Source organism: Gymnoscopelus microlampas (genome assembly GCF_963454915.1).
Source record: "Gymnoscopelus microlampas genome assembly, chromosome: 11".
Classification (NCBI taxonomy): domain Eukaryota; kingdom Metazoa; phylum Chordata; class Actinopteri; order Myctophiformes; family Myctophidae; genus Gymnoscopelus; species Gymnoscopelus microlampas.
In genome coordinates, this window is record NC_139948.1 from 19,176,961 (window position 1) to 19,202,083 (window position 25,123).

General features: G+C 41.6%; 2 protein-coding genes across 2 annotated transcripts; both read right to left on the reverse strand.

Moving 5' to 3' along the window:
• Nucleotides 1-163: 163 nt before the first annotated feature.
• Nucleotides 164-15,357, reverse strand: gys1 (glycogen synthase 1 (muscle)). The gene is made up of 16 exons (XM_084072395.1): nt 15,251-15,357; nt 11,900-12,024; nt 10,897-11,078; nt 9,660-9,851; nt 9,141-9,326; nt 7,500-7,644; nt 6,878-6,995; nt 5,908-6,028; nt 5,683-5,789; nt 5,109-5,168; nt 4,329-4,521; nt 3,939-4,065; nt 3,301-3,396; nt 2,988-3,151; nt 2,361-2,441; nt 164-1,822 (listed from the first exon to the last, which is right to left on the reverse strand). Exons 2-16 carry the CDS (start codon nt 12,015-12,017, stop codon nt 1,571-1,573), a joined length of 2,142 nt encoding a protein of 713 aa, XP_083928521.1. The 5' UTR covers nt 12,018-12,024; nt 15,251-15,357; the 3' UTR covers nt 164-1,570.
• Nucleotides 15,358-17,814: 2,457 nt separating this feature from the next.
• On the reverse strand, nt 17,815-25,072 carry LOC311054641 (uncharacterized protein). The gene is made up of 9 exons (XM_084070647.1): nt 24,239-25,072; nt 23,877-24,022; nt 23,674-23,756; nt 23,109-23,339; nt 22,906-22,977; nt 22,566-22,785; nt 19,857-20,086; nt 18,371-18,498; nt 17,815-18,277 (listed from the first exon to the last, which is right to left on the reverse strand). Exons 1-9 carry the CDS (start codon nt 25,041-25,043, stop codon nt 17,883-17,885), a joined length of 2,310 nt encoding a protein of 769 aa, XP_083926773.1. The 5' UTR covers nt 25,044-25,072; the 3' UTR covers nt 17,815-17,882.
• Nucleotides 25,073-25,123: the final 51 nt, after the last annotated feature.

The window sequence follows — 25,123 nt, forward strand, 5'->3', positions numbered from 1 at the left end:
AATAGGGATGCTAGGGTTCATGTGGTTCAGATGAAAAATATTTTGCTAAATGTTAAGACATGTGGAGGAAGTCTATCGCTGTGGTCTCATATCTGCAGGGTCCAACACCCACAAACCCCTGATTCTACAATAAAACACATCTACGCAAAGAATAAAGAGGCTGTTTTGTCATTCCTAAACACACATAGCATACAGGTATATAGACTTTATTATATTTCAACTGGTGCAAGATTGTAACAAATACAGGGAGTGTGTTTGCTCCTGGTAAAATTATCTTTCTCTTCTCAGACAGGCAAGTAGATAGACGTGCAATGGCTGCCTGTCCCTTTTCTCTTACATCCCTCACCTACAGTAAAAACATGGCTGCTATCACAGGGCTTGTTCCTTTTCTCCCCTTTCTCTAGAGTGGACGGTATAGCATTTCATCACCTTACAGTACATTCCTTACACATATAAATACCCATACAAACACTGGCAATACCATCTACATACACGCACACGCACACACACGCACACAAACACACACGGATAACCAGCACAGAAATATCCTCAGTGTTAATTTAATTGTGTAAAAATTGACCCGTAAGGGTCCCTTTTTGGGTCCACTGGTGATTTTACTGTGAGGAGTGTTGAGGTTACTGACCGATAGTTGTCACGCAAAGGCTCTGATACAGTAAGGCGAAGAAACGGAAAAATTATAATAAAAAAATATATGTGCAAAAAAACTCTAATCTCAGAATAATAGAACAATGAGCTTTAGAGCCTTATGTTCTGAAGAAATGTTGAGTGTTTCATCTTGCTTTCAGAGAAGACGAAATAAGTGCTATCACCAGGTGGGCAATTGAGTTAAAAACAGTATGTCGAACGATCGTCTGTTTGAGCATGATAAATTAGTTACATTAGTGCTCTCTCTATGGTTAAATCAGTGTTTACACAGTTAATTTCTATCAGGACACTGGCCGTAGTAATCTTCCTTCAACTTATGGCAACGATGTCAAGCTGGTAAAAAGGAGGCCTACATGTATACTTTGCCACAAAAATGGTGTAACTCGCTGAAATCTCTTAGCTAATTCTATCATTTTTGGCAAGTAACACCGTTGTGTGATATAGATTTGGCTTAAATTGTCCCTCTTTTGCCTTCCTTTCAAGCTACCATGAAAGCCTTGGTTAAAGATCCAATAGTTTGTAAATCCAGTGTTAGCAGAACGCTACAAAATACAGCTATGACGTGTTCACCTGCTGAGCTTTCATTTAGCCCTTTCTAGCCACTTAAATTGTTCCATCAAATAAAGCCACTGGCACAACTGCTGGTGTGGCGATTCCACGGCACATTCAATCAACAGACATCTGAAAAATACTGAGGCGATTGCAGACTAGCCTAGGAAGACACTGAGGGTAATGTGGTTTTCACAGCAAGCCAATACAACATCTTCATGTCCGTATAAGGATGGCTGCAAGGATTGCGATAGGAAAGTATCACTAGTGAGTTCAGCGGTGGTGTTTGTGTGTGTGTGTGTGTGTGTGTGTGTGTGTGTGTGTCTGTGTTTGTGTGTGTTGCCATGCATCTGTATCAGTTCTCGCCGAGGTCATCTTCTCCATCTCCACTCCCATTGGCCCCGGGGACGGCGTAGAGCTTGCTTTTCCCTGGCAGTGCATACGGCTGGCGGATGTTCTGGCGGTCCTTCTCCGCCTCCAGGTCCTCGTCGTAGCGCTCGTCCTCGTCATCGTTGTCCTCGGCCTCGCTGTGGTGGGGCGAGGAATGGCGGGAGAGAGCCGGAGACGGCGGCACGGAGGCTGGGCGTGGGTAACGGAAGCCAGAGGCCTGGGGAACAGAGGCAAAATGATGTCAGAACCACAGGAGGGGGTTGGAACTGTACTCCTAAGAGAGAGGATAGTGTGTATATCTGCATCAGTGGTTCTCAATCCCAAACCTTTTTGGATCAGGGCCCACTTGAAAATCTCGAAAGTGTTGGCGGGCCACCAATCTGACCACTTAACATGGAAGCCAGATGGCATGCATTTTCAGACCATGTTCATTGTCTTCGCCAGGGGGAAGGCTGTTTGTGCTTGATAACATTTTCTGCTACTACTCCTACAGATTTTGCTACTACTCCTATAGATTTTGTCCAAAACTCACATAAATTATACACACAATTGTACACATTATCTCTGAGGTTATGTGATCAAGGAGGAGCACACCTTTCTAGTTTTAATGATCAATCAATCGATTTTGTTTCAGCTCAGATCAATGGAACTAACAGAGTATACTTTAAGTTCCTATTTATCAGTATCACAATGAAAACTAATTTTTCAAGGTTATAGAGCAAAAATACCATGGCTGCCTGTTCAAGTCAACTTACCGAGGTGGGTTCATGAGGTTCATATATGTAGGTGTCAGGGAAGGCCTTAGCAAGCGCCATATGACGGGCACATATGTAATACTAGAGTGAATCAACACAGAGAGAGAAAACAACAGAAGTCAGGTTAAGGTACGTAGGTCCTGTTAAACTAGCGATAGGGCTGTCAAAATCATAACATTTTACTTTACAATTAATCATCATCATCATCAAATTATTGTGATTAACTTGGTTTGTGTTTTGGGCGTTGAACATCGGAACAAAAAAAAAAAACACTTCCGTTTTCCTTTCGGGCTGTTTAAACAAAGATTGCTCAAGGCAGATATGACAACTTAAATATACAAAAGAAATGACTGACAATGACTGGTACCAATAATCAAAATAAATAATGTACTATGGCCAAAATAGAGTGGAAATGGCCGATCTACATGCTCTGCTATTTCCACTATTTTTGAAAATGTGAACATTTTCAACAGATTAATTTACACAGGTGAATAGAAAGGATTCTGACGAGTGTGCAAAAATAATTGCGATTATCTCAAAATAATTGCGATGAGGTGATCATGTCACACTTGTGACAGGCCTAACGAGCGAGCGGATTGTTCTGTTTGGCTGAGATTGCTCCCGCACCCTGCCTAGGTATCTCCAGTCCAGGAGGTCGCTCAGACGTTCTGTGCGGTTCCTCTGGATGATCCGCTGGCGTCGACTCTGCTTGCAGAACTGGAACAGGAAGGAAGTGAGCTGGTTGCAAGATTCATCAACCCCCCGGTACCTTCGATCCAGTATGTAAATTCCTGCAGTGTGAAAACAGCATCCGAGAAGAGGAAATGACAATAATGTATTAATTCCCATAGATGTACGGCATGCAGAATATGAAAAGACATGTTTACAAATGTTCTGGTCCGCTGTCTGAGAATCACTACAGTACATAAAAGGAACAAACCGTATGCTGAAGGGTCTGCTATGTGCTCCTCCATGAAGCAGCCAAAACCAGACAGGTTAGTGGAGATTGATGGGATTCCCATGACTGTGCACTCAGCTGAGAGGGAAACAGAGACAGGCCTGTCTTCAGTGTTTCAATGGGCTCCATCAACAGACACATGAAACATAAACACACTGTGTGTCGTTTGCTGAACCTCCATCAAGGACAAAGCCAAGGTGGTTATTATAGCTCCTGACAGTAAGGTTCCAAAGGTCATGTCTGACCATTCCTTTGCTTTATGGTCTATCCTTAGAAACCTAGGAGTTATTTTTGACCTGTTCTTGTTTTTTTGTTTTGTTTCTCAATTGAGAAACATTGCTGATCTCAGGTCTGCTGTGTGTTCATGCTTTTATTTCGTCTGGCCTGGACTAGTACAATTCCCTTTTTACTTTCCTCAGTAGGTCATCCGTGGACCATCTACAGGCCTAGAACGCTGCTGCCAAGCTTCTCACATCACACCCATCTTGACCTCTTTGACTGGCTGTCGATCGAATTCTTAGTGATTTTGTCCTTATTTACAATATAGTGTGTAGCACTTTTCCAGATCAGTGTCACAAATAACTTTGGCTCATTTATACAAAGTATGACTCATACAGTACCTGGAGTGTATCCCCAGGGCTCATAGTAAGAAGGGAAGACGCCAAGATGGCAGCCTCTTACAAACTCCTCATAATCCATTGGAAGAAGAGGAGAGGTGGATGACAGAAACTCTGGGTGGAAGATAATCTAATGGATGAAAACAGAAGTATCAAATAGCAGAACTACTGTGTGTATATCACATTACACAACAATTATTGCAGTAGATTTTCTTTAAACACATTTGATTCACTGCAGTGATACTCCCATGCACTAGAACATTTCCAATCAAACCGGGGACTTGCCACCATGGCATTAAAGCCCATGTGGTATGCACCTTAACCACTCAGCTATCGGGTCGTCCTGGTAACAATGTTTTTTTTACAATTTATGACATAACATTTATGATGTACCTTGACTCGGTCCGCAGAGCTGTTGAAAAGGCCGATGCGACGGACGCAATTAAGAATGGGGTCAGAGCTGTCCTCCAGCATGTTATGGGTACAAATGGGAGGCTGACACGTCCTCTGGGTCGCAAAGATGGCACGCTTCATTATGGTGAAATCCTCCTTGTCCAGTATCTTTGACACATCTGGTAGCTGCCCGCTAAGAAGGGGGGAGGGGGGGGGGCCCGCACAAAATTAGAACAGCAAAATTATAGCCTTCATCAGATCTTCCAATATATTTTTGGTAATTTGTCCTCACAAATATTTTGAATGAGGGCACCGATAGCCGAGTGGTTAAGGCGTGTACCACAAAGGCCCCCATGAGCATGGATAGAAACACGTGCAGTTTAAGCTGTTTATATTTTTAATAGCTATTGTGTATTTGTGAGGCAGTCAGTGGCTTCCAAAACGAGTATTGCGGTCCTGTTTAAGTTCAACACACCAAAATCATGGAGCAACTAGTTCCACACAATACCGCTTGTTAAGGTGTATATTCATTTGATGCTCTTTTTTTTATGAATGTTCCCCCCCAGAGTAGGGACCCTAGTGCTCAAGTGGTAAAAGACAATCCATAAATCACAATTTTGCACCTAGAAGACCACAGTCTAGAAATGTTATATTAGTAAAGTTGACCCTTTTTGAGAAATTGCTGGGCGTCATCCACTCTTTTTAAATGTTATTACAGTTCCATTATTAAATACATTTTAATTTATGTTGTCTTTAGAGAGAAAACTGCAGTCTACTTACACTAGCAGAGACTCGTAAAGTTTCTTTCCAAAGCGTTCCTTAACGGTCTGAGCCGTATCCCTGTCAATGAAAAACAAAACACAATCCAATAACAACACAGAGAAACATCACAAAAATACAAACTAGAGCTCATATATTTGCCTACAGTATAGGGCTGGGCGATATGACTTCAATTCCTTTAGGATTAATGAACGTTTCTTTTAGTTTTGTGTGTGTGAAAATAGCAGATTGATGCAACACATTGTGAGCTTGGCTATTGTCACTACTTCTGTACGCCCCATTGTACAACAAAGTATAACACAGGGTTAGATGGTTAATCAGACTAATCGATTTAGTCGATTATAAAAACTGAGTCAACATTTTTTGTGTAAATTTGTTGATAAATGTATAAAAAGAAAAAGAAAAACCTGCTTTTTGATTATTCTATTAACCTCCATCAAGGAATGGATGGCAAACAATTTCCTGCAACTTAATGCAGATTAAGTCGGTTATTGGTTCTAATTATCTGTTCCGATATACTTTCGGTTAATTGCCCAGCCCTCCTACAGTATTTACTGTATCAGGGTAGTCGTACCATAGCTGCTTCCTGACTGCTTGGCCTTTCAAGGTCTCCACGTTGAAGTTGTTTGTCCTGGCTGGCATGATGAAGAACGCAATGACAGTCACATCACTGTGGTTGACCTGTGACATGCAGGTGGGTATCAGGGTTACGGTTCAATGCAAAGGCACACACACACACACACACACACACACACACACACACACACACGCACACGCACACGCACGCACACACACTTACTCTCAGCAGATAGTTGAGTCTGGCTAAAGACTCCAGGAAGAGGTCGGCTCCTTTATTAGAGAATTCATATCTTCCAGCAATGAACAGGAACACACACTTGTCCAGGTTAAAGTCTAAGTGTCTGTCGGAAAAGGAAACATTTATACGTAATTTAGCCACAACATATGGACCAGTAAACATTTTAATTTTGTCCACAAAGTCTGTGGCTATTAAAATACAACATAAAAATTACAAAAAACTTTACAATTATCATGACCAGAAAATTAAATAAATCACAAAACACATCCACTGTGGTGCTAATGGTAATAAATATTCACTACAAACTTGAATGATAACCTGTTCATAATGTACATATAGTGATGGTAAAAGAAATGGTAAATGGTGCATTTATATAGCGCTTTTATCCAAAGCACTTTACATAGATTGTGCATTACATTCACCCATTCACTCACACATTCATACACCGATGGCGGAGGTAACCATGCAAGGCACCAGCCTGTTCATCGGGAGCAATTAGGGGTTCAGCGTCTTGCTCAAGGACACTTCGACATTAACTCTGGGGGAGCCCCCCAGCCCGGGATCGAACTGGGAACCTTGCGGTTTCCAGTTCACTCTGCCCGGCCACTCTACCCCCTGAGCCACTGCCGCCCAGTGATGAGCATTTAACATTGTTTTGTATTTTATTTTACATTTTATGGTCTAAATTAACTTCATAGATTAATTGAATAACCAGAATTGTTAGTTGTGGCCCTTATGTCATCAACATTCCTTGAATGTGCTATGAGTGGTAGGAATGTCTGGATTGCTTGTGCAATATTAGGAGAGAGAGAAATGGAGAGAGAGTGAGAGAAATGGAGACAGAGGTGTGTGTGTGTGTGTGTGTGTGTGTGTGTGTGTGTGTGTGTGTGTGTGTGTGTGTGTGTGTGTGTGTGTGTGTGTGTGTGTGTGTGAGAGAGAGAGAGACACATACCCATAGAAGTGTCCCCTAACAAACTCCTGGATGCGGCTCTTGCTTTGAGCGTGGAGATTCTGGAACTCGTGCATGGCTGAGAACTTCTTCACATTCAACCCGTTTGGAGTGATAATGTCTGTGTGATGAGAAGGAAAACCATGTCAGTGTTAGATTTTTTACCTTTTGGTACAGTAGCTACTGGTCTCTATGACAGAGGTTGGACAAATGGAACTTTACAGTTCAGTTATGGGGGTCCATAGCCTAATCATGCACACCAAATTAAAGTTTGATAACCACTGGTCTATGACACTTCAACAGTGAAGAGGAGTCCCACTGGCTGGTCCTGTAATTCAAGCTGTCCTTCCCTGAACATAGACTAAAGGTCTCGAGTGCCACAGCCCAGACTAGAGACTTCTATTAATACAAGTGCTCCCGTCTACTATGGTGACAATGACCTTGACCTTTGACCTCAACCTTGGGAGCAGAATGCTGAAACCCGAACTCATTGAACCCCTGCATGAGTTTTCATTCAAATCAAAGCCCAAATGAACGTGATAGATTATAGAGCGATGACCTCTCTATAATTTTTAATTCTATGGTTCATTCCAATACAAGTGGACACACACACACACACACACACCTGGTTTCCTTTTTAGCAGGTATTCTGCCTCGATGGCTGTGATCTGCGACACAGTGGTGAAGACGTGAGCGCAGCGCGCGGCTGATCGCTCTATACAGTAACGGTGGTAGATCTGTCTGTCGCCTGCTTCCTTGTCCACGTTGAACTGGGGATAAGAACAAGACATTTAACAGAATCAGAATCAACTTTGTCACATCGGACGGACGGTGTCACAAACATAACATCCGGACTTCATTGGCCAACCCTACCCATCGGCTTTGCGTGTTGGCCAAGCTTCTCGTGAAGTATTCCTCTGATCAGTATGGAGACCACTTTAAAGTAGATTTTCAGACATGATGTTCAGAGGCTTTCACATATAGATTTTTTTTTACAATTGAAAAAGATCTATAAAGCTCTCAATGCATCATCACGCCTTGTGAGCTTGTAGATATGCTACTTCATCATAAGTATAAAGTAGGGCTTGGCCACTTGAACTCTAGGTCAAAGCCTTAGACCCTTAATCAGGCAAGGGAAAACCCTTGCGTCAGGGGTGCGTCCATGCCAATTTGACAAGTTAGATCAACGCAGTGGATGTATTAAGACATAGTGGGCACTGGGTCTAAAAATGACTTGTGCGAAAGTAGCAGTGACAGTTCCTTTGCGCCGGGCAGAAAATAGGACCCTTAGACTCTTAAGGGACCAGTAGGTGTCATTTGGATGTTAATCTTCTTAAGCTGGCCATTCCACAATCTAAATGTTGACATTTTAAACGCACTCCATTTACACCTCCAACTTCACTTCAACTCTGAAACGGATCACCTACAGAAGTTCTCAGATGTCATTGTCAGCTGCACAGACGAACACAATGCCCTGGTAGAGAGCTTCGTGAGGTCGAATGACAGTAACCCCCTCCCGATCAACACAGGCAAGACCTGGTGGCCACGATTTGTTTGTCCCCACACATTTCAGTCTGGCTGTTCCCGTTATGTACACTAGTATGTTTGTGCTCTGCATTCCCGAGATCTTGAAATTGTTCCCGAGAACAATTTCACCTGCTTCATAGAAAATGATAGGGGAGCGTGAAAAAATAAAAAGAACATGCACCGCTTGGGGCATGTGTAAACGCACCGTTAGTATTTTGTAGCTCCCTTAGCTGTATCTACTTTTTTTCTTCTATATCTGCCCTGTGTTTTTAACTGCCTCCGGCAACTTAATTTCACTTTTCCCAAATTTAAGCTGTTCATTACCGTTTTTGTGAATGGTCCTCGCAGACTATGGGATCTGTAGTCGTCGTGGTTGCTGTCCTTTAGCCCGGATGGACAATGGGTGGACATTATGGGTATATGGACTAGTCTTTATTATTATAATAATATGTGGATGTGGATGCATAAGTAGGGAAGTCATAAACATTGCAAAGGTGGATGCAGAACATATTTATTATAATGCCGTGTTGGATCATTTACTCACTGAATTTCTGCCTTCCTGTTGGAAATGAAATGAATTGCATATTTGCAGGGAATGAATCTCTGTTACACTGTTTTCAGGTCCTGTGCTGTGGATTTATTGTCTTGTTTGCTTTCAATTCATCCACAATAAAGCCATCTCAAGTTAAAGCCAATTAAGGCATCTGATCTGAGTGGACATTACTGTCTCCCCACCTACCTCGTCCAGGTTGTTGTAGAAGTCCACATTGCCAGCACACAGGTAGCGCCCGAGCAGGGTGGCGTGCGTTGTGAAGATGGTGGCCACAGGCAGCTTCCTCTGTCGACACAGCATCAGACCCAGGCCCGCCAGCCACTCATGGAAATGGGCCAGAATGTGGGGAGGCTCCTCACACTGGGATGCATACTGGAACACAGCAGAGAGCATGTCGAGACTGTACGTCAAAGTACAACACATACACACACTGTGGACCACTATAGAAATAAGCTCTCTCAAGCTTTATCGTTTTATTTTTTTGACAATCAATCCACACGCATGCACGCACACTTTCTGTTTGGCTTTGTAAACAAAAATTGCACAGGGAAGATATGAAAACTAACAAATAACAGAATTTTATCATTTATATACTTTATACAAAAAACATGGAAATGATGACGATTATGCAAATAATATTGCTATTATTACAAATAATTGCGATTGGGCAAGTTTGTAATAATTGTGACATGAGCATCTACTGACCTCTCCAAGCAGCCAGGCTGTCAGGAATCCAAACAGCACACAGTCGTTGGCTTCACGGTCGAACCATGGCACGCCGATGCCAGTGTTCTCCCACAGCTCAGCCTTCCACTTGTCCAGAGACCAGGCCGTGAAGGCCACGTCAATCAGCACCACATAGGGACTGCCCTCAATAAGCCAACGCCCAAAATACACCTGAGGAGGAGGGAGAGAGTAAATGGGTGCACTTGCTTTTAACCACTTTCAAGATGGCGTAAAGACTTGCTGTGTTGGTCAATCTTGATAAGCTGTGTTGAAGGGATTTAAGCTGACAAGCATCAGCGTAATATAAATAATACAAATTAACACATTTTTACAGATGTTTTGTACCATTTTGTTATTCTATTGTTTGAGGTCAAATAGTACCATATATTCCAAACCATGCCTTATTATGTAACTTTGTGAACTATTTTTGTCCAATCTGTATGGTAGAGGATGTTAACACAATTTAACTTATACAATCCTGTTTCTGGTTTGACACACTTTCTCCCCAGAGCAAGCAGGCAGCTCAGTGGTAAAAATGTCAGCACTTAAGTTGTGCAGGGGATCCGGATTCGAATCCGGGGTAGAACAGGAAAGTTACATAGTGCAGCTTTAACTGTTAAGGCATGTTCAAAGGTATAGTTAAGGGTTTAAGACGTGATCATAAAACCATTGTCCCTTTAAGATAGTACTGTAGTTCTAATACTCCTACAAGAACTAGGGCCACCCTGCGTAGCCTTGACCCAAAAGTCTAGGGTGCTCCCAAAGTCACATGGCATGTGGGGTGCTCCCATGGTCACATGGCAATCACACATAAAGCATGGAAAGGTTATCGGCACACAAACGCATGCATCTATTTCTGGTGTGTGTGTGTGCCTGTGATACTGGTATAACCTCTAACCTTTGAGGGGAAATGCCACACAGATTACAGCCATGACAGACCGATGGACCTTTTCGACTATGAAGGGTAACCCAGAACCTTCTATAACCTGAAACGTTCCATAACCCGTGAGGTTCTGTGATGTGTACTTGTTTACTTTTACCATTATATTCAGAACCAGCCCTGAAGGGGTAGGTACCGTTATTAAAAAAGAAAAATGAAAATAGCCGCTCATTGTGAGCTTGGCCTTGTATATCGGATATTTTTGCTATTTCAGAAAAGAAAAAAAAGCTCTCTAGATAGAACGTGAATTGATGCCGTATATTCGTATGGTAGTACCTTACACCCATTGGAGTTCATCTTGTCGATGGTTCTCTTGAGGACCGGGTTGGTGGGCTCAATCAGCTCCACCTGGGTGCGCACGTTGCTCTCCACGTAGGGGCCCACCAGGAAGTAGTTCTCCCCCCATTCCTCTGCTGTCAAACGGGCTTTGGTCTGGATAACAGTGTAGATCCCTCCGACTGTACACATGCAGTATACATGCAAACACAAATACAACCAAGATAAGGACATCTCCTTAACCCATTAAAACGTGTGGGCGATTCCACAAATGCCTTCTAAATCAATAGCTCACACTTTCAAACATTTTCAAAAAATGATCAAAAATAGCAGATGTACAAGCTTGCAGCGCTGTGAGCTTGTATATCGCAAGAATCTAAAATGACACAGATGCTTTCCCGGTTTTAATGGGTTAAGAATGAGTCAAGTGTGTAAATAAAAAGGCAAAGAAGTGCTCCAAAATAATTCCAAAAAAGAAGAATGAGCATATAAATGCACATAAGGCACCAAGCGGCATACAATATGTGTGCTTGTACATGCTGATATGTAAATTACACACACTAAGACAATGGTACTCAAAGTGGGGTTCATGGAGGGGAAAGGAACTGGTTGGAATAATGTGTTCCTTCCACGCTACGTCCAACCGGGGAAACTCCCCCCTGTCAGATGATAAGAAGTGGCTTGCTAGCTCCTCATGCATTGAAGGAGGCATGGGCTCAGCTCTGGACTCTCACTAGGCTGGCAGAGGGAGAGTAGCGCCCTGGTTTACATAGTCAATTGGCACTGGGTTAAAAAAAATACATAATAGGTTACAAAATTGTGGGATAAAAAGTATAGAAAAAAAGAAAGTGAGGTTCAGGGACATTCAGGGTTCCAAATGGACCCTTGCATGTCTGTAACTCTGAGAGTGTTATGGGGGTCCTTGAAATCAAAAGCGTTTGAGCATGCACCATTTAAGCATGCACCTATCCACAGTTCCACACATGCACATCCACACGCTTGCCTTTGTTGGCGACCTCCCAGGCAATCTCAAAGAGAACAGCATCCTCCAGGTCGAACTCCTCGTCCCATTCCTCCATTCCTGACAAGGAGGTGATGGACAGGCTGCGAGCCAGCGGCATTTTGGTGCTGGTAAACACAGGTGTGAGAATATTGTCATTCTTGATTAAGTTGATTGCACTTAATTTCCCAGCAAAACAATAAATAAAACCAATCTCTCTCTCTCTATACATTATATAATAATATTTTTTATTTGTAACGCACTTTACATTTTAACAAATGTCAAAGTGAGATTATTTATTTTTATTTTTAATAAAATATATTTTTGGGGGCTTTTATGCCTTTATTTGACAGGACATTAGGCTGACAGGAAACGGGGAGAAAGATGGGGGGGTGACACACAGCAAAGGTCGTCGGGATCGGTAGTCGAACCCACGACACCAGCAGGATTACCAGCGTATGTGGTATGCGCCTGGACCGCTAGGCCAGCGGACGCCCCTCAAAGTGAGATTCTACCAGAATATAGTGTGTGAAAAATGAAACTTCTGCTTTTCTTTCCTGGCTGTTGTTCATTAACACCTCTCTACATGATCATAGTCATGACCAAGAGACACAGGATGTTTTGTTACATATGTGATGGTCAGTTTGACTTTGAGCCCTCCATCTTTACCAGGGGCTACACGGACGATCTAGGAATCGGAGCTCATCGTTTTGCTTTCAGTCATGCATTGATATGAATAGGAATTCTATCTAAATGCCAAATCAGGCTGACACATGATACTCTCCCCACATGACTCAACACTGGCAGTTCCAGAAACTATTGTGTAAACAATTAATCAGTAAAAACCCTATTAGGTTAGGTTATGATACTGCATACATGATCCAGACTAATATTTGGGTGTTTAGGTAGTGGCTTACATGGATGGTTAAGTCAATATGCTCAGCTTTCTCCTTCATTGGAAACACACCAAAGGTGCAAGCTCTTCCACCAGAAAATGATGAGTAATTTTAGATTTCATAAGGGAAGTAGAAAAGAGAAATGTAATGTATAGATCCTATTATGTCCTTCAGTAGGACTCATACAAGAAGCAGACCAGCCCACATCAGACCAGATTTTAAGTGATAGTAAGAAAGTACATTAACACATATACATATATACATATACAATATATAGTACTGTGTCTGTGTCTGTGTGTGCACTCGCACGTACTTATGTGCGGTTACTGCACTTAGTGGAATATGAGGCGCCGAGGCGACCAATGCCTTTTCCTGGGAACTGTCCCATGAGGCTACACACTTGATATATATGCTCACTGCTAACACATGCACACAAATGCCAGTCACATACATAATTTGGTGCCACTTCCAACTAATGAGTATTCATTTAAAGTAGACTCTTTGTGTGAGAGTGAGGCAGAGAGAGAGACAGAGAGACAGAGAGACAGAGAGAGAGAGAGAGAGAGAGAGAGAGAGACAGAGATTAATCCCAAGGAAAAACACATACTGTACAGTATATGACAAGTTTCCTTATCAGTCTTGACATTGTTCTTACATCAGAGGCACATGGGTAGCAGTGGGGAGCTACTGGAACTGATACATTGTTAAGGGAGACACTCTATTTAATACAATACTTCCTTTAACCCATTAAGACCTGAGGCTGATTCTACAAATGTCTTCTAAATCAGTAGTTCTCACACTTTTAAGATTTTTCAAAAATGTTCAAAAAATAGCAGATATATAAGCTCGCAGCGCTGCACAAAGTGATGCGCTGTGAGCTTGCACATCTGCTATTTTTGAATATCCAACGGTGCCATGTGATGCAACCTCCTGCAAAGTCAAGGGCAGGATGGTGTGACAGAACGATGGAGAGAGGGCACAGAACAGGAAGTGGAAGACGAGTTGCATCAACTTGATTTAGCCATTCACAGTTTGGCATTTCTCAACATGCCCCAACGACATGCTCTCTCTATGTGAAGTTGAGACATGATTAGGAATAAAAGACAACAAGAGGAGGGAAAACGCTTCCCTGTTTTGTCACAGATCTCTCGTTAGCTCTCCTTCTGTTTACCTGAATTGCAACAGTGTGACATCACAGCAAGCCATTTCGGTGTAATGTTGATGTCATTAGTGAGTGCGGTATGACAAATGATTCCCACGGTTTCCCATATTGAATAACGATGCCATTCCTTCACAGGCTCTGTTATGACATGCACAGTTCAGCTCGGCCCATGGTTGTGTGAGCTGGCCTGTCATTTGGATGCAGAGGGATCCTACTGATTACATAGATGATATCATATACGGTTTAAATAATAGTGCTGCTGGTTGATTCACTGTATCAAACACTCACTACTGAAAAGGGATGGTTTATGTGTACTTGCTGTGAAGTTTGGCAGTCTGCAGTAAGTGACACAACCGGTCTAAAATGTACCACCCTGTAATAGTACCTAAATAGTGCTCTATATCCTCTCCATACACGTCATCTTGGCCAAACAGAATATTTATTTCCGTTTTCTGAGGTAAGGGTCTGGTATAAAAAAAAACAGACAGAGGACCTCTTGAGTTGCCATACATACACCTGGCTAGGTTGGCTATGAAAGCCAAGCTTTGTATGCCCCACCCCTCCCCCCCATCTAAAGATTTGAGGAGGTAACAGGATAGGTGGGCACCAAGGCAGAGTGGGCACCTCAGTGTTAAATTAGCTAATTTGTCTTTTTTTTTTTCAAAATGTAAAAAAATGTAATATTTTGATTTTTAATGTAAAGTAAAGTATACATGATTAGAACATTGCTACATATAACTGCAAAACCTGTATCCAGTCATTTTGGGGCATAAACAAGAAGTTAAAGGATAAAATTAAGTCTGATAATGATGTATCGTGCATGTTCACCTCATGTGTACTTTACATTACTTAAGACCATTTATCTACACTGTATATATATATTTTTTTAATTTTGGACAAAATGGCCAATTTTACATGGAGGTGCCCAGATGTCCCTAGTGCCCACCTTTCCTGTATCCTCCGATGATATGTCAACGGCGAACAGCTCATCAGCATACAAACCATCCATGCAGTATTAATAATGTGGATGTCGATTACGATGGCATACACCATATACTCGTGTGTTAATGATGCATGAGGTGAAGCGCATTAGCCACAACACAGAGAGACCAATATGTAATGTGAGCAGATAGATGTGAACGTGACAGGAGGCAGCTACACTGCACTCCCGTTGCGGAAATGCACGAATAATAACACGGTGTTCTTCTGCTGTACTGTACCCTCTGAGGGAATAAAAAAAAAATCACAATCATTATTTTAACAAATATACATATATACACAAAATATCCTACTCACCCTTTAGATATTGTCCCAAGTTCACAAAGGACAAGCTATTGCAATATTAGCATCTGTTGCAGTCAATCACATACAGAGAGAAGCGACTGAAGGGGGCGGCAACCTGGGTTAAATGTTAGTGCGTTCGCATTGGTTTGATTCATGTTGTCCTGGAAGCAAGGCGGGGACTAGCCCTGAAACATGACTGTCATATCATGACAGTCATGGATGAACTTCAACCTGGTGTTTGCACTTTCTCCATTTACGACTCGCACATCTACATAAACGTTCAAATTTCAAATATAAAGTCCTTATCCTATGGCCACAAATGTTACAATTATGTATGGGCCCACACAAGTACCCGTATCTTCCGTATTGTTCAATAAAAAGGATTTTAATCCAATCGGTGGCCATTTTATTGGTATTGTTGCCTTGTGCTTTCAAACACGTGACCCTATCGGTTGGGAGGTGTACTGCACTTTGATACATTATAACTCTATGAGAAAATGGCCACCAATCGGATTCAAATGCTTTTTATTGAACAATACGGAAGATACGGGTACTTTTGTGGTCCCGTACATAATTGTAACATCCGTGGCAATAGGGTAAGCACTTTATATTTGAAATTTAAACGTTTGTGTAGATGTGCAGAAAATAACCAATATATATACTCTACAAAGCTCGCATGTTGATCTGTTCTTTTTGGCGAGCGACACTGTCGTATATACGGACCATAAAATAGACATTATATGTGAATTATTTTATTTCAGTGTTTGTTTCTGCACACACAGAACTCACAGCAGAGGTGTAAAGTAACTGAGTACATTTACAAAGTACTGTACTTAAGTACAATTTTGAGGTATTTTTTTTACTTTACTCAGTACTTTTACTTCTACTCCACTACATCTCAGAGGCGAATATTGTACTTTTACTCCACTACAATTATTTGAAAACTTTAGTTACTAGTTACTTTGTAGATTTTGATTATTACGAAACATACATTAACCACAAGTTCAGCCCTATATACATTTGCATGTTGCTGCGATGCATTGTGAGCTTGTAGATCTGTTATTTTCAAAATATGTTTATCTATTTTGGACTTGTGAAATGAGACATTCTGCATAAATGAGTACTTTCTACGTTTGGTACATTAAGTACATTTTGACACCAATACTTAAGTACTTTTACTCAAGTAAATTTTGATTACCGGACTTTTACTTGCAACAGAGCATTTCTACATTGCAGAATTGATACTTTTACTTAAGTAAAACTTTTTCCACCACTGGTGTTTGTTCACACACAGGCCTATAGAGTGTGTCTCTCCGCCTCCAGAGGACACCACGGGGAGGTTTCCCCAGCAGAGAGATGCTATTGGCTCAGCGGTGTTTAAAGGGATTTACCAACAGTGGCTGACTGGTGGTGAATTGTCAAAAAGAGAGATGTCTGTAACGTGAGCTGTTGGTACATGGTCTTCAAAGAGGAGAAAAGGGCAAGCGAGTTATTTATAATGTCCAGTGGTGGAAAGTAACTAAGTACACTTACTCAAATACTGTACTTTTAAGTAACATTTTGATGTATTTTTAACTTTACTGGTGTGTTTCCCATTTTCAATACTTTTACTGCTACTCCACTACATCTCCCTATATACTTTGGCTATTTGAAAATAGCCAATCTACAAGCTTACAACACAGACAAAGCGACGTGCTGTGAGCTTGTAGATCTGCTATTTTCATTTATATACACCTTACACACTTCCGGATTTTTTCTTGTAACAGATTAGTTCTACATTGCAGAATTGATACTTTTAAGCAAAAAACGTGAGTACTTTTTCCACCACTGATAATGGCTGTAATATGCAGGCAGAGTACAAAGTTAAGACTAGTATGGAATACATAGTACCCCCCCCCCCCCCCCCTACTTTCCCTCTGTGTTGTAACCTTATAGCTATTTTCCAAAGGGGTAAAGCTGAGCATCTGAAAATAATGACATTTAAGCTATAGGAGACACAATCAGTTTATGCAACAATGCCGTCATCGAATACAGGCTACTGGAACTATAGTGTTTTAAAGGGATGCAGGCTCCATGAATGGTTTCATCTGACTTAGGCCTACTACAAGAATAGAAAACTAACAGTGTGATCTCTTTCCATGGTAGTGAATTCATTCATACAAGTGATTTCATACATAAAGTAAACTTTTGTTCATAGCTTGGTTAATAGCCAGTCAAAGATGAACTTTTAGAATGAATAAACTATATAGAAGCCCACGTTATATCAGGTCTAGTGTCATTGCCCTTGAACTTGACCAGAGGACTGACCTTATAGATGCAGGACCCCAGGCGCCGCCCAGTGGCTACACACAAGTACTGCTCCTAATATTAAGGCACTGTGGCTGCCAACATTTTGCGGTGTGTGGTTTGGAGGGGAGATCGTGGCCACTAGCCACACCCCCAGCACCCTCACACAACCCACACACCATATATATATATATATAAAAAAATACTATAATAAAGACTTTGAATTGAAAGTAAAATTACTTTTTAATTAGTCAACATCGCAAAATAAACATGATAGACGTTCACTGGAAAGGGTTTACAACTAAGCTTACAGTGTTTATTATTAACTGTTCCACAGATGTAACAGACTCTGACTGCATTACATGTTGTACTCGTACGTGGCAGACTTGGCAGCATTTAGCACCTTCTCAGAGGGAACATACATGTGAACAAGGCCTGTGTAGTTGATTTTTACAGAGAGAAGTGCACACAGAGTCGAGTTATCCATGCTCATTGTGTTATCCGTGAGGATGTTGTTCAGCATGCTGAATGCTCTCTCTGAGCCGGCATTGCTGTGAGGGATGCAAAGCATTGCTTTCATCAGCGCTGCCAGAGTTTTGAACTTCTCATCTTTTCCAAGAAGGCCCCAAAACCGGTCAACCCTCTCTTCCTGTGGTAGATCCTCATTGGCCATCATTTGATAGTCAATGAACTGTAGCCTCAGTTCATCCGCCTTCAAGCCCAGTTGAGGAAACAGGACTCGCAATCTTTCAACTGAAAAATAAACGGTTAAAACAGTTATTGACTGACTTGATGATTTATCTATGTCAATCTTAACTTAACACCCAAAAGAAAGCATAATCCCACCTGTGTCTAGAGGAATGTCGTCTCGACAGGTTGGGTCCAGTACTCTCAGGTCACGCAGGATTTGGGAGTCTATGGGGAATCCTTCCAGCATTTCCCCAATAACCGCTTCATAGAATGCCCTCACAGTCCTAAAGAAAGTTGAAATATGACAATGTTTAGTGCACAAGGAGGATCACTGTACAGTTTCATAATAATTTCACAGTCATGATAATGTACTGTGTGTGTGTGTGTGTGTGTGTGTGTGTGTGCAGGGGTTAAAGCAAAAAAGAATCCCAAGACTGAAAATTATTTTCAGACCATGTCCCAATATGTGATTTTTGATTTTTAAACATGGCACATGGAATCCTCAAGACTGAAATCAGTCCCCAGGGCTGAGAACTTTAATCCCTGTGTGTGTGTGTGTGTGTGTGTGTGTGTGTGTGTGTGTGTGTGTGTGTGTGTGTGTGTGTGTGTGTGTGTGTGTGTGTGTGTGTGTGTGTGTGTGTGAGTGTGAGTGTGAGTGTGTGTGTGTGTGTGTATATATATATATATATATACGGCTCATACATGATGTGAAATAGTGATGGGTCGGTCATGATCGATTCGTTCATAAGAACTAGTTATTTGCCTTGAACGTGAACGAACCCGTTCACTTCTTGAAACTGTTAACGTTCACGATGTCGTTCATGCCCCCCCCCCCTCGCCCCCGCGGACAGGATGGGCGGGCTGTTCCTCCCACGACAGACAGACCATCATACAGACAGACAGCTGTGCGGTACAGTTTTTCACTATACTATAGACATGCATGTGTACTGCTATTTCAATTGAAATAATGTAGCCTACTGTTGTTCCTGGACAAAAGACAGATAGTGTTAGCAGAACATAGTATCAAAAGAAACAAATATGCATGGTCCTAGACAAAGGAGAGATAGGTAGCCTACTGGTCAATTAACATGTTTTAGTTTGAATAGAAGATGCAAATAAATAGTATACTACAACTACTATTCATGAACTAAGTTAAAGACATGGTTGGAAATCGATAGTCATGTGAGTGTACTGACATAGGCTGCTTGTAATAAAATATTGCATTTGTGGAAATAATTATCAACTAATAAAAATAACTTTATATTATATATTGTAGTTATGTATTACTTCTACACATTATTATATTACAAAGAAGATGGTGCAATTAGATGGTGAATGACAGTGCTGTGTTTCTGTGCAGACTGTGCAGTCATGTCAGTGGGATCAGATGCACACAGTTGCATGCATATAATAGCTTGTGTGCTCCGCCAGGACCGGAAGTGCTACTGAACTAAAACGTGAATGAATCATTTGAACGAATCATTGCTGTGAACGTGAACGAAATCGTTCATTCACTGAAATGAGCGTTTTTCCCACCACTAATGTGAAACCCAACAACCCGTGTTAGAATGGTGAGGATCACAGTACAGTTTCATAATAATCTCACACTTGAACATCAAGTGACAACAAGTAGTGAACTCACTGAAAGATTCTCTTTGTGGTTGTGGGGGGAAGGTCTTCATTTCGGAGAAACTCCTTGGTGTCTGACCCTATGTATAGGTCTTCATCCGACAGCTGATTTTCCTGGCCATGGTAGTCCACCTCTGTGAGCGGGGTACCCTTGATGGACCTTACAGGAACAAGGTTTGCCATGAATTTCCTGATCAGCGTCGTCATCTCTCTCTCCAGTCTGTGAATCATCACTCCCTCTGACTGTAGGTAAATAGAAGGAATAGAAGGAATGTTAGATAACAAGTATCCTTTCAAACTGAAAGATTTTGAAAAGATTTGGAAGCCTTTAGTCTCCTTTCTTAAAGGTTGAAAGGCTAATCCTTGTGGATGACCCGTGTCGCACGCAATCTGGGGCAGCACTTCTGGGGAGGGGGAAGGGAGGCGGGAGGGTCCCTTTCTTTATGGGGCCAGGCTTCCAGCATGGACCCATATTGTTATTCGCATTATTCCATTTCTTCTTCTTCTTCTTCTTCTTCTGCCACTTTTGGCAGTTCTGGCTGAACCGTGCAGTCGCTTTTTATGAAACTCGGCCATATGATAGATGGTCATGAAAAACGATCAAAAAATAAATCTCACAATCTTTCGTCAAAAGGTGGCGCTATAGCACTCAGTTGAAAATGACAACTTTGAACAGGTACAACTCATGCCCTGTTTCACCTACAGCCATGAAACTTCGATGCACACATGCGTCTCCTCATGCTGAACAACTTTCACACTCTCACTTTTGACCTCTGACCTTTAGATCTCCCACCATTTTGAATTATATGAAAAACAGTTAAAACCTATCTCCTCCTGGGATTTTTGAGTAATCTGCACGAAACTTTTTACACATGAACTTTGGACCTATACCAAAAAACGTTTGCAAAATATCTTCCATAAGTGAAAAAATGAAGCTTTAATGAGCCAATGAATATTGCAGTTTTATGACAATTATTCATCTGCCCCTAACACATACATGCAGACTTACCATTCTTTGAAACTTTGCAGAAATGTAAAGGGCCATTCCAAATATCACTGAAACCAATCTTACTCCAATTGGTCAAACGGGGGCGCTATAGCAATTTTTTGAAAATTGAAACTTTAAACAGGCAAAAGTCATGCCTCGTTTGGCCGACAGCCATTAGACCTGCTTACACATGTGCCTTGACTAATGAGGAACACATCTATCACGTTGACCAGTAAGCACCGCCCTTAGATTGTCCGCAATCTTGAGCAGTTTGAAAAACACTTAAACCCAGGATTTTTCAGCTATTTGCGTGAAACTGTATGATCTGTGTGATCTCCTTTTTCACAGGTTCTTGTCTGTTGGTGGCTTCTCGCTTAAATGTGTGCCCCACAACCTGAAGGTCACCAGTTCAAGCCTCACTTGGTGCAGACTTCATCTAAGTTGCATTTCACACAACATGACTATCAATGAATACATCTGCAATTGTTAAAGATAACATGAAATACTTAATTGAGTGTTTTTTACATACAGCTGATCTACAATCTCACAACTTTTCAGATAGCAATGAGAGTATCTTTTTTCAATGTATAACATACTTCATTGTGAAAATAGCCAATGTACAATCTGACAACTTTTAATGGTTTGTGAGCTTGTAGATCGGCTACTTTCACTAATTTTGGTTCTGAGGAGATGTACAATTTCTTCATTGGTAAATGGTTTGTGAACGAGTGATCTTAGTGTTAGTGAAACAGGGGCTTGGGTCATGACAGAAGGCAAGAGTTTGTGAACCTCAACAGACAATATCAGCCTGGACAAAGATATAGCACTATAGGTAGTGTTGCAGCTACCTAAGCGTGCTTCATGACCGTAAGGTTGCCGGTTCAAGCCTCACTTGATGCAGACTCATTTAAGTTGAAATGCAAAAAACATGACTCAATCTATTCCGTTTCCATGGCGCTCTCTCTCTCTCTTCAATCTATTCCATTTCCATGTCTTTCTCTTCAATCTATTCCGTTTCCATGTCTCTGTCTCTTCAATCTATTCCATTTGTCTCTCTCTATGTCTCTTCAATCTATTCCGTATCTATCTATCTATCTATATCTCTCTCTCTCTCTCTCTCTCTCTCTCTCTCTCTCTCTCTCTCTCTCTCTCTCTCTCTCTCTCTCTCTCTCTCTCTCTCTCTCTCTCTCTCTCTCTCTCTCTCTCTCTCTCTCTCTCTCTCTCTCTCTCTCTCTCTCTCTCTCTCTCTCTCTCTCTCTCTCTCTCTCTCTCTCTCTCTCTCTCTCTCTCTCTCTCTCTCTCTCTCTCTCTCCCTCCCTCCCTCTCTGAGGGGTGGCCATAGCTGAGTGGTTAGTGAGCCCGCCTAGGGAGCCAGAGACTCTGCTTGCCCCAGGTACGATTCCAGGCCAGGTCAGCAAATGTGTCGATGAAATGAAATTTGTCCCTGAGCAAGACTCTTAACCCCTAATTGCTCACAGGCACTCATTGGAAACAAGACCGCAAGGACTTTCATGAACTGACCTATTAAAGGAATTATCATTTCTCTTTCTCTCTCCTGGCCCCATATTATCGCTGCTTGCAGCTATATTTTTTGCTTAAGTTTGAGTTGTTTTTTTTTCATGTTACCTGTCTGTTTTGTGTTTATGTCTGTTTGTTTTTGTTTACAAAAAGGAAGCTATCCATGTATGAACAGAAATGTATATATGTATATGATTGTTATTACGCAGTATCTACCTGAAAGGCGATGTTGAATTGAGCCAAAGGCTTGAGAGCGACGCTCAGGAACATGAAGTAAGCTTTCATCTCTGGGTTAAGGAGATGACTTGCCATGGTAAGGATCTTGGGGATCTTCTCTACATCTTCATGGCTCACAAAGTAGGCTTGCAGAGCTTCCCATTGATTCAGTACTCTCTCAATGCATGGAAGGAGACTGAGCCATCTGGTTGCGCAGTACCTGCCAAGATTCACAATGTATTATTACATCTTGTATGTACACAGAGTACAATATTTGGTTTTGGTTCAACAGCAGCAATAATAATTAAGAAAAACAAATAGTGAGGAAATAGGTAAATACCTGAGTAGCTTCAGGGAATCAGAATCTGTGAAGGCCACAAATTCCTTGTCCTGCTCAATGCGCTTAGCAGCACTGTAATAGAGAAAATAATATAATTAGGTTTGAATCTTGGAAAGTGTTATGTTCATAGCAAGACATAACACTGCATGCTGTACTATTTTATTTTCCACCACAGCTAATGAGTGAATATTCAGGGTACTTGCCTTTTGTCAAAGTGGTAGTATATACCAGTTAAAAAGCTCTCCACCGGAAGATTTATGGCCCCCACACCACAACCAGCGGCAAGCTGCACAAGATGACATATGCAGCCCATGTCCTGGACATTCGGCTGGCTGGTCCGAAGTCTGGATATAACAGAGTTGCGGTTATCCTTCATGACACTACAGTTGTCAGAGTTGAAGGCAACCAGCCCCTTCCATGGAATGCTTCTTTCCCTTTAACAAACAAAAAACATGCTTGCAGTTAGACAACATGCATTGAACTGATGATATACTGTGTGTGAAAGCATCCATTCCAACAACAACGAGCAATCATTGGGTTTGCATATGAAAGAGGTGGTGGGCGAGGTTTCACAAACTTGTTTATTTGGTCAAAAGAACACATTCACACTTTAGGGCACGGTCACTTTTATTTCACCTATGGGGCGGAATCTGCCAAGCTTTGTAAATGCAAATGCATGGATTCATGGTCTTGCTCGTCTTTCTGGAGAATCCACGCATTTGCATTGACAAACATTGGCGAATGTGTTAACTTTTGTTGGGCACTCACTTGAAGGTTGATGCTATCTTTTCAAATAGATTTTCAGCAGAGCCAATATTGCAGATTGGCATGTCAAGGAATTTGGTGGAGACCTGTAACGCAAAATACAAGGCATGTTTATTGCACATGACATTTCAACACGGCAATGAAAGTGCTTTACATAAAATATTAAGATATCCAGAGTGATACAAATCAAAATAAACAAAACATACCTGTAGAAGATGTTCGTCATAGATCCTTGCCAAAATGACAAACGCTCTCTCAGTTTTGATGATATTAGATTCAAAACATAGCAGTGAAAACGGCTGGTTCTGGCAAATCTTTGAGACTTCGTCGTTCAATTCCATGGCTATGGCACCTATAATAAAAATATGTCATTAAGAAAGAGATATCAGAATTAATCTTATGGATAGAGAAGCAGATCATACAAGAAAATAGAGAAGAGTCCGTTTGAATGAATTAGAGAGTCCGTTTAAAACAGTTCAGTTCCGTCTGTGCAGTGGTAATAAGCCTGTAATATTGAGTGAGGACATCACACACATCAACACTTTCATAATAACAGGATCTCTATTACCTTTAACGATTTGTGTTGATTTGGTTCTCCCTGCAGAGTACTTCTGAGCGATGGTCGAATCAGAAAACGCTCGAGAAACAACTTTGTTCAAGGTTTCACAAAACGAAAAAGGTATATTGCTATGAGCAACAATCATGGACATTATAACTTCTGCATTGATGATCTGCTCGGCTTCCGTCAGACTCTGACCTTGCATGTTGATGAACGAGTCAATGCTTGGAGTTCCCTTCTGTGCCGCCACGTTCCTTCTATGTTTATCAGTGTTTTGATGTTTGCTCACGTCGGATTTCCCCGCGTGTTCTATACTAATATCGACCTGACATATTTTACAAAACGCCTGGTGCTTGTTGCCAGGGCTTGCTGCTATAAAGTCACATGTCTCCATCCATTCTGACTTAAAGCTCGATGCATACTTCCTCTTCTTCTCGTTTGGTTGAGGCAGATATGCATCCATCTGTCTCCACAACAAGTAATCAACTGATTGTTGATGTTCTTCTTCCTCTTCGAATGGGATTTCTGGCTGTGGTGATGGTGGGATTTCTGGCTGTGGTGATGGTGTCTGCTCCGTTTTAGTTCCATTCTGTGACTCCGCGTTCCTTTTATGTTTAGCAGACTTTTGATGTTGGCTCACGTCGGATTTCCCACCGTGTTCTATACTAATATCGACCTGACATATTTTACAAAACGCCCGGTGCCTGCTGCCAGGGCTAGCTGCTATAAAGTCCCATGTCTCCATCCATTCTGACTTAAAGCTCGATGCATACTTCATCTTCTTCTCCTTTGGTTGAGGCATGTATGCGTCCATGTCTCCACAAGTAAACACCAAACAACTGGTTGTTGATGTATTCTTCTTCGAATCGTTCTCTGGCTGCGTTGGTTGGTGTC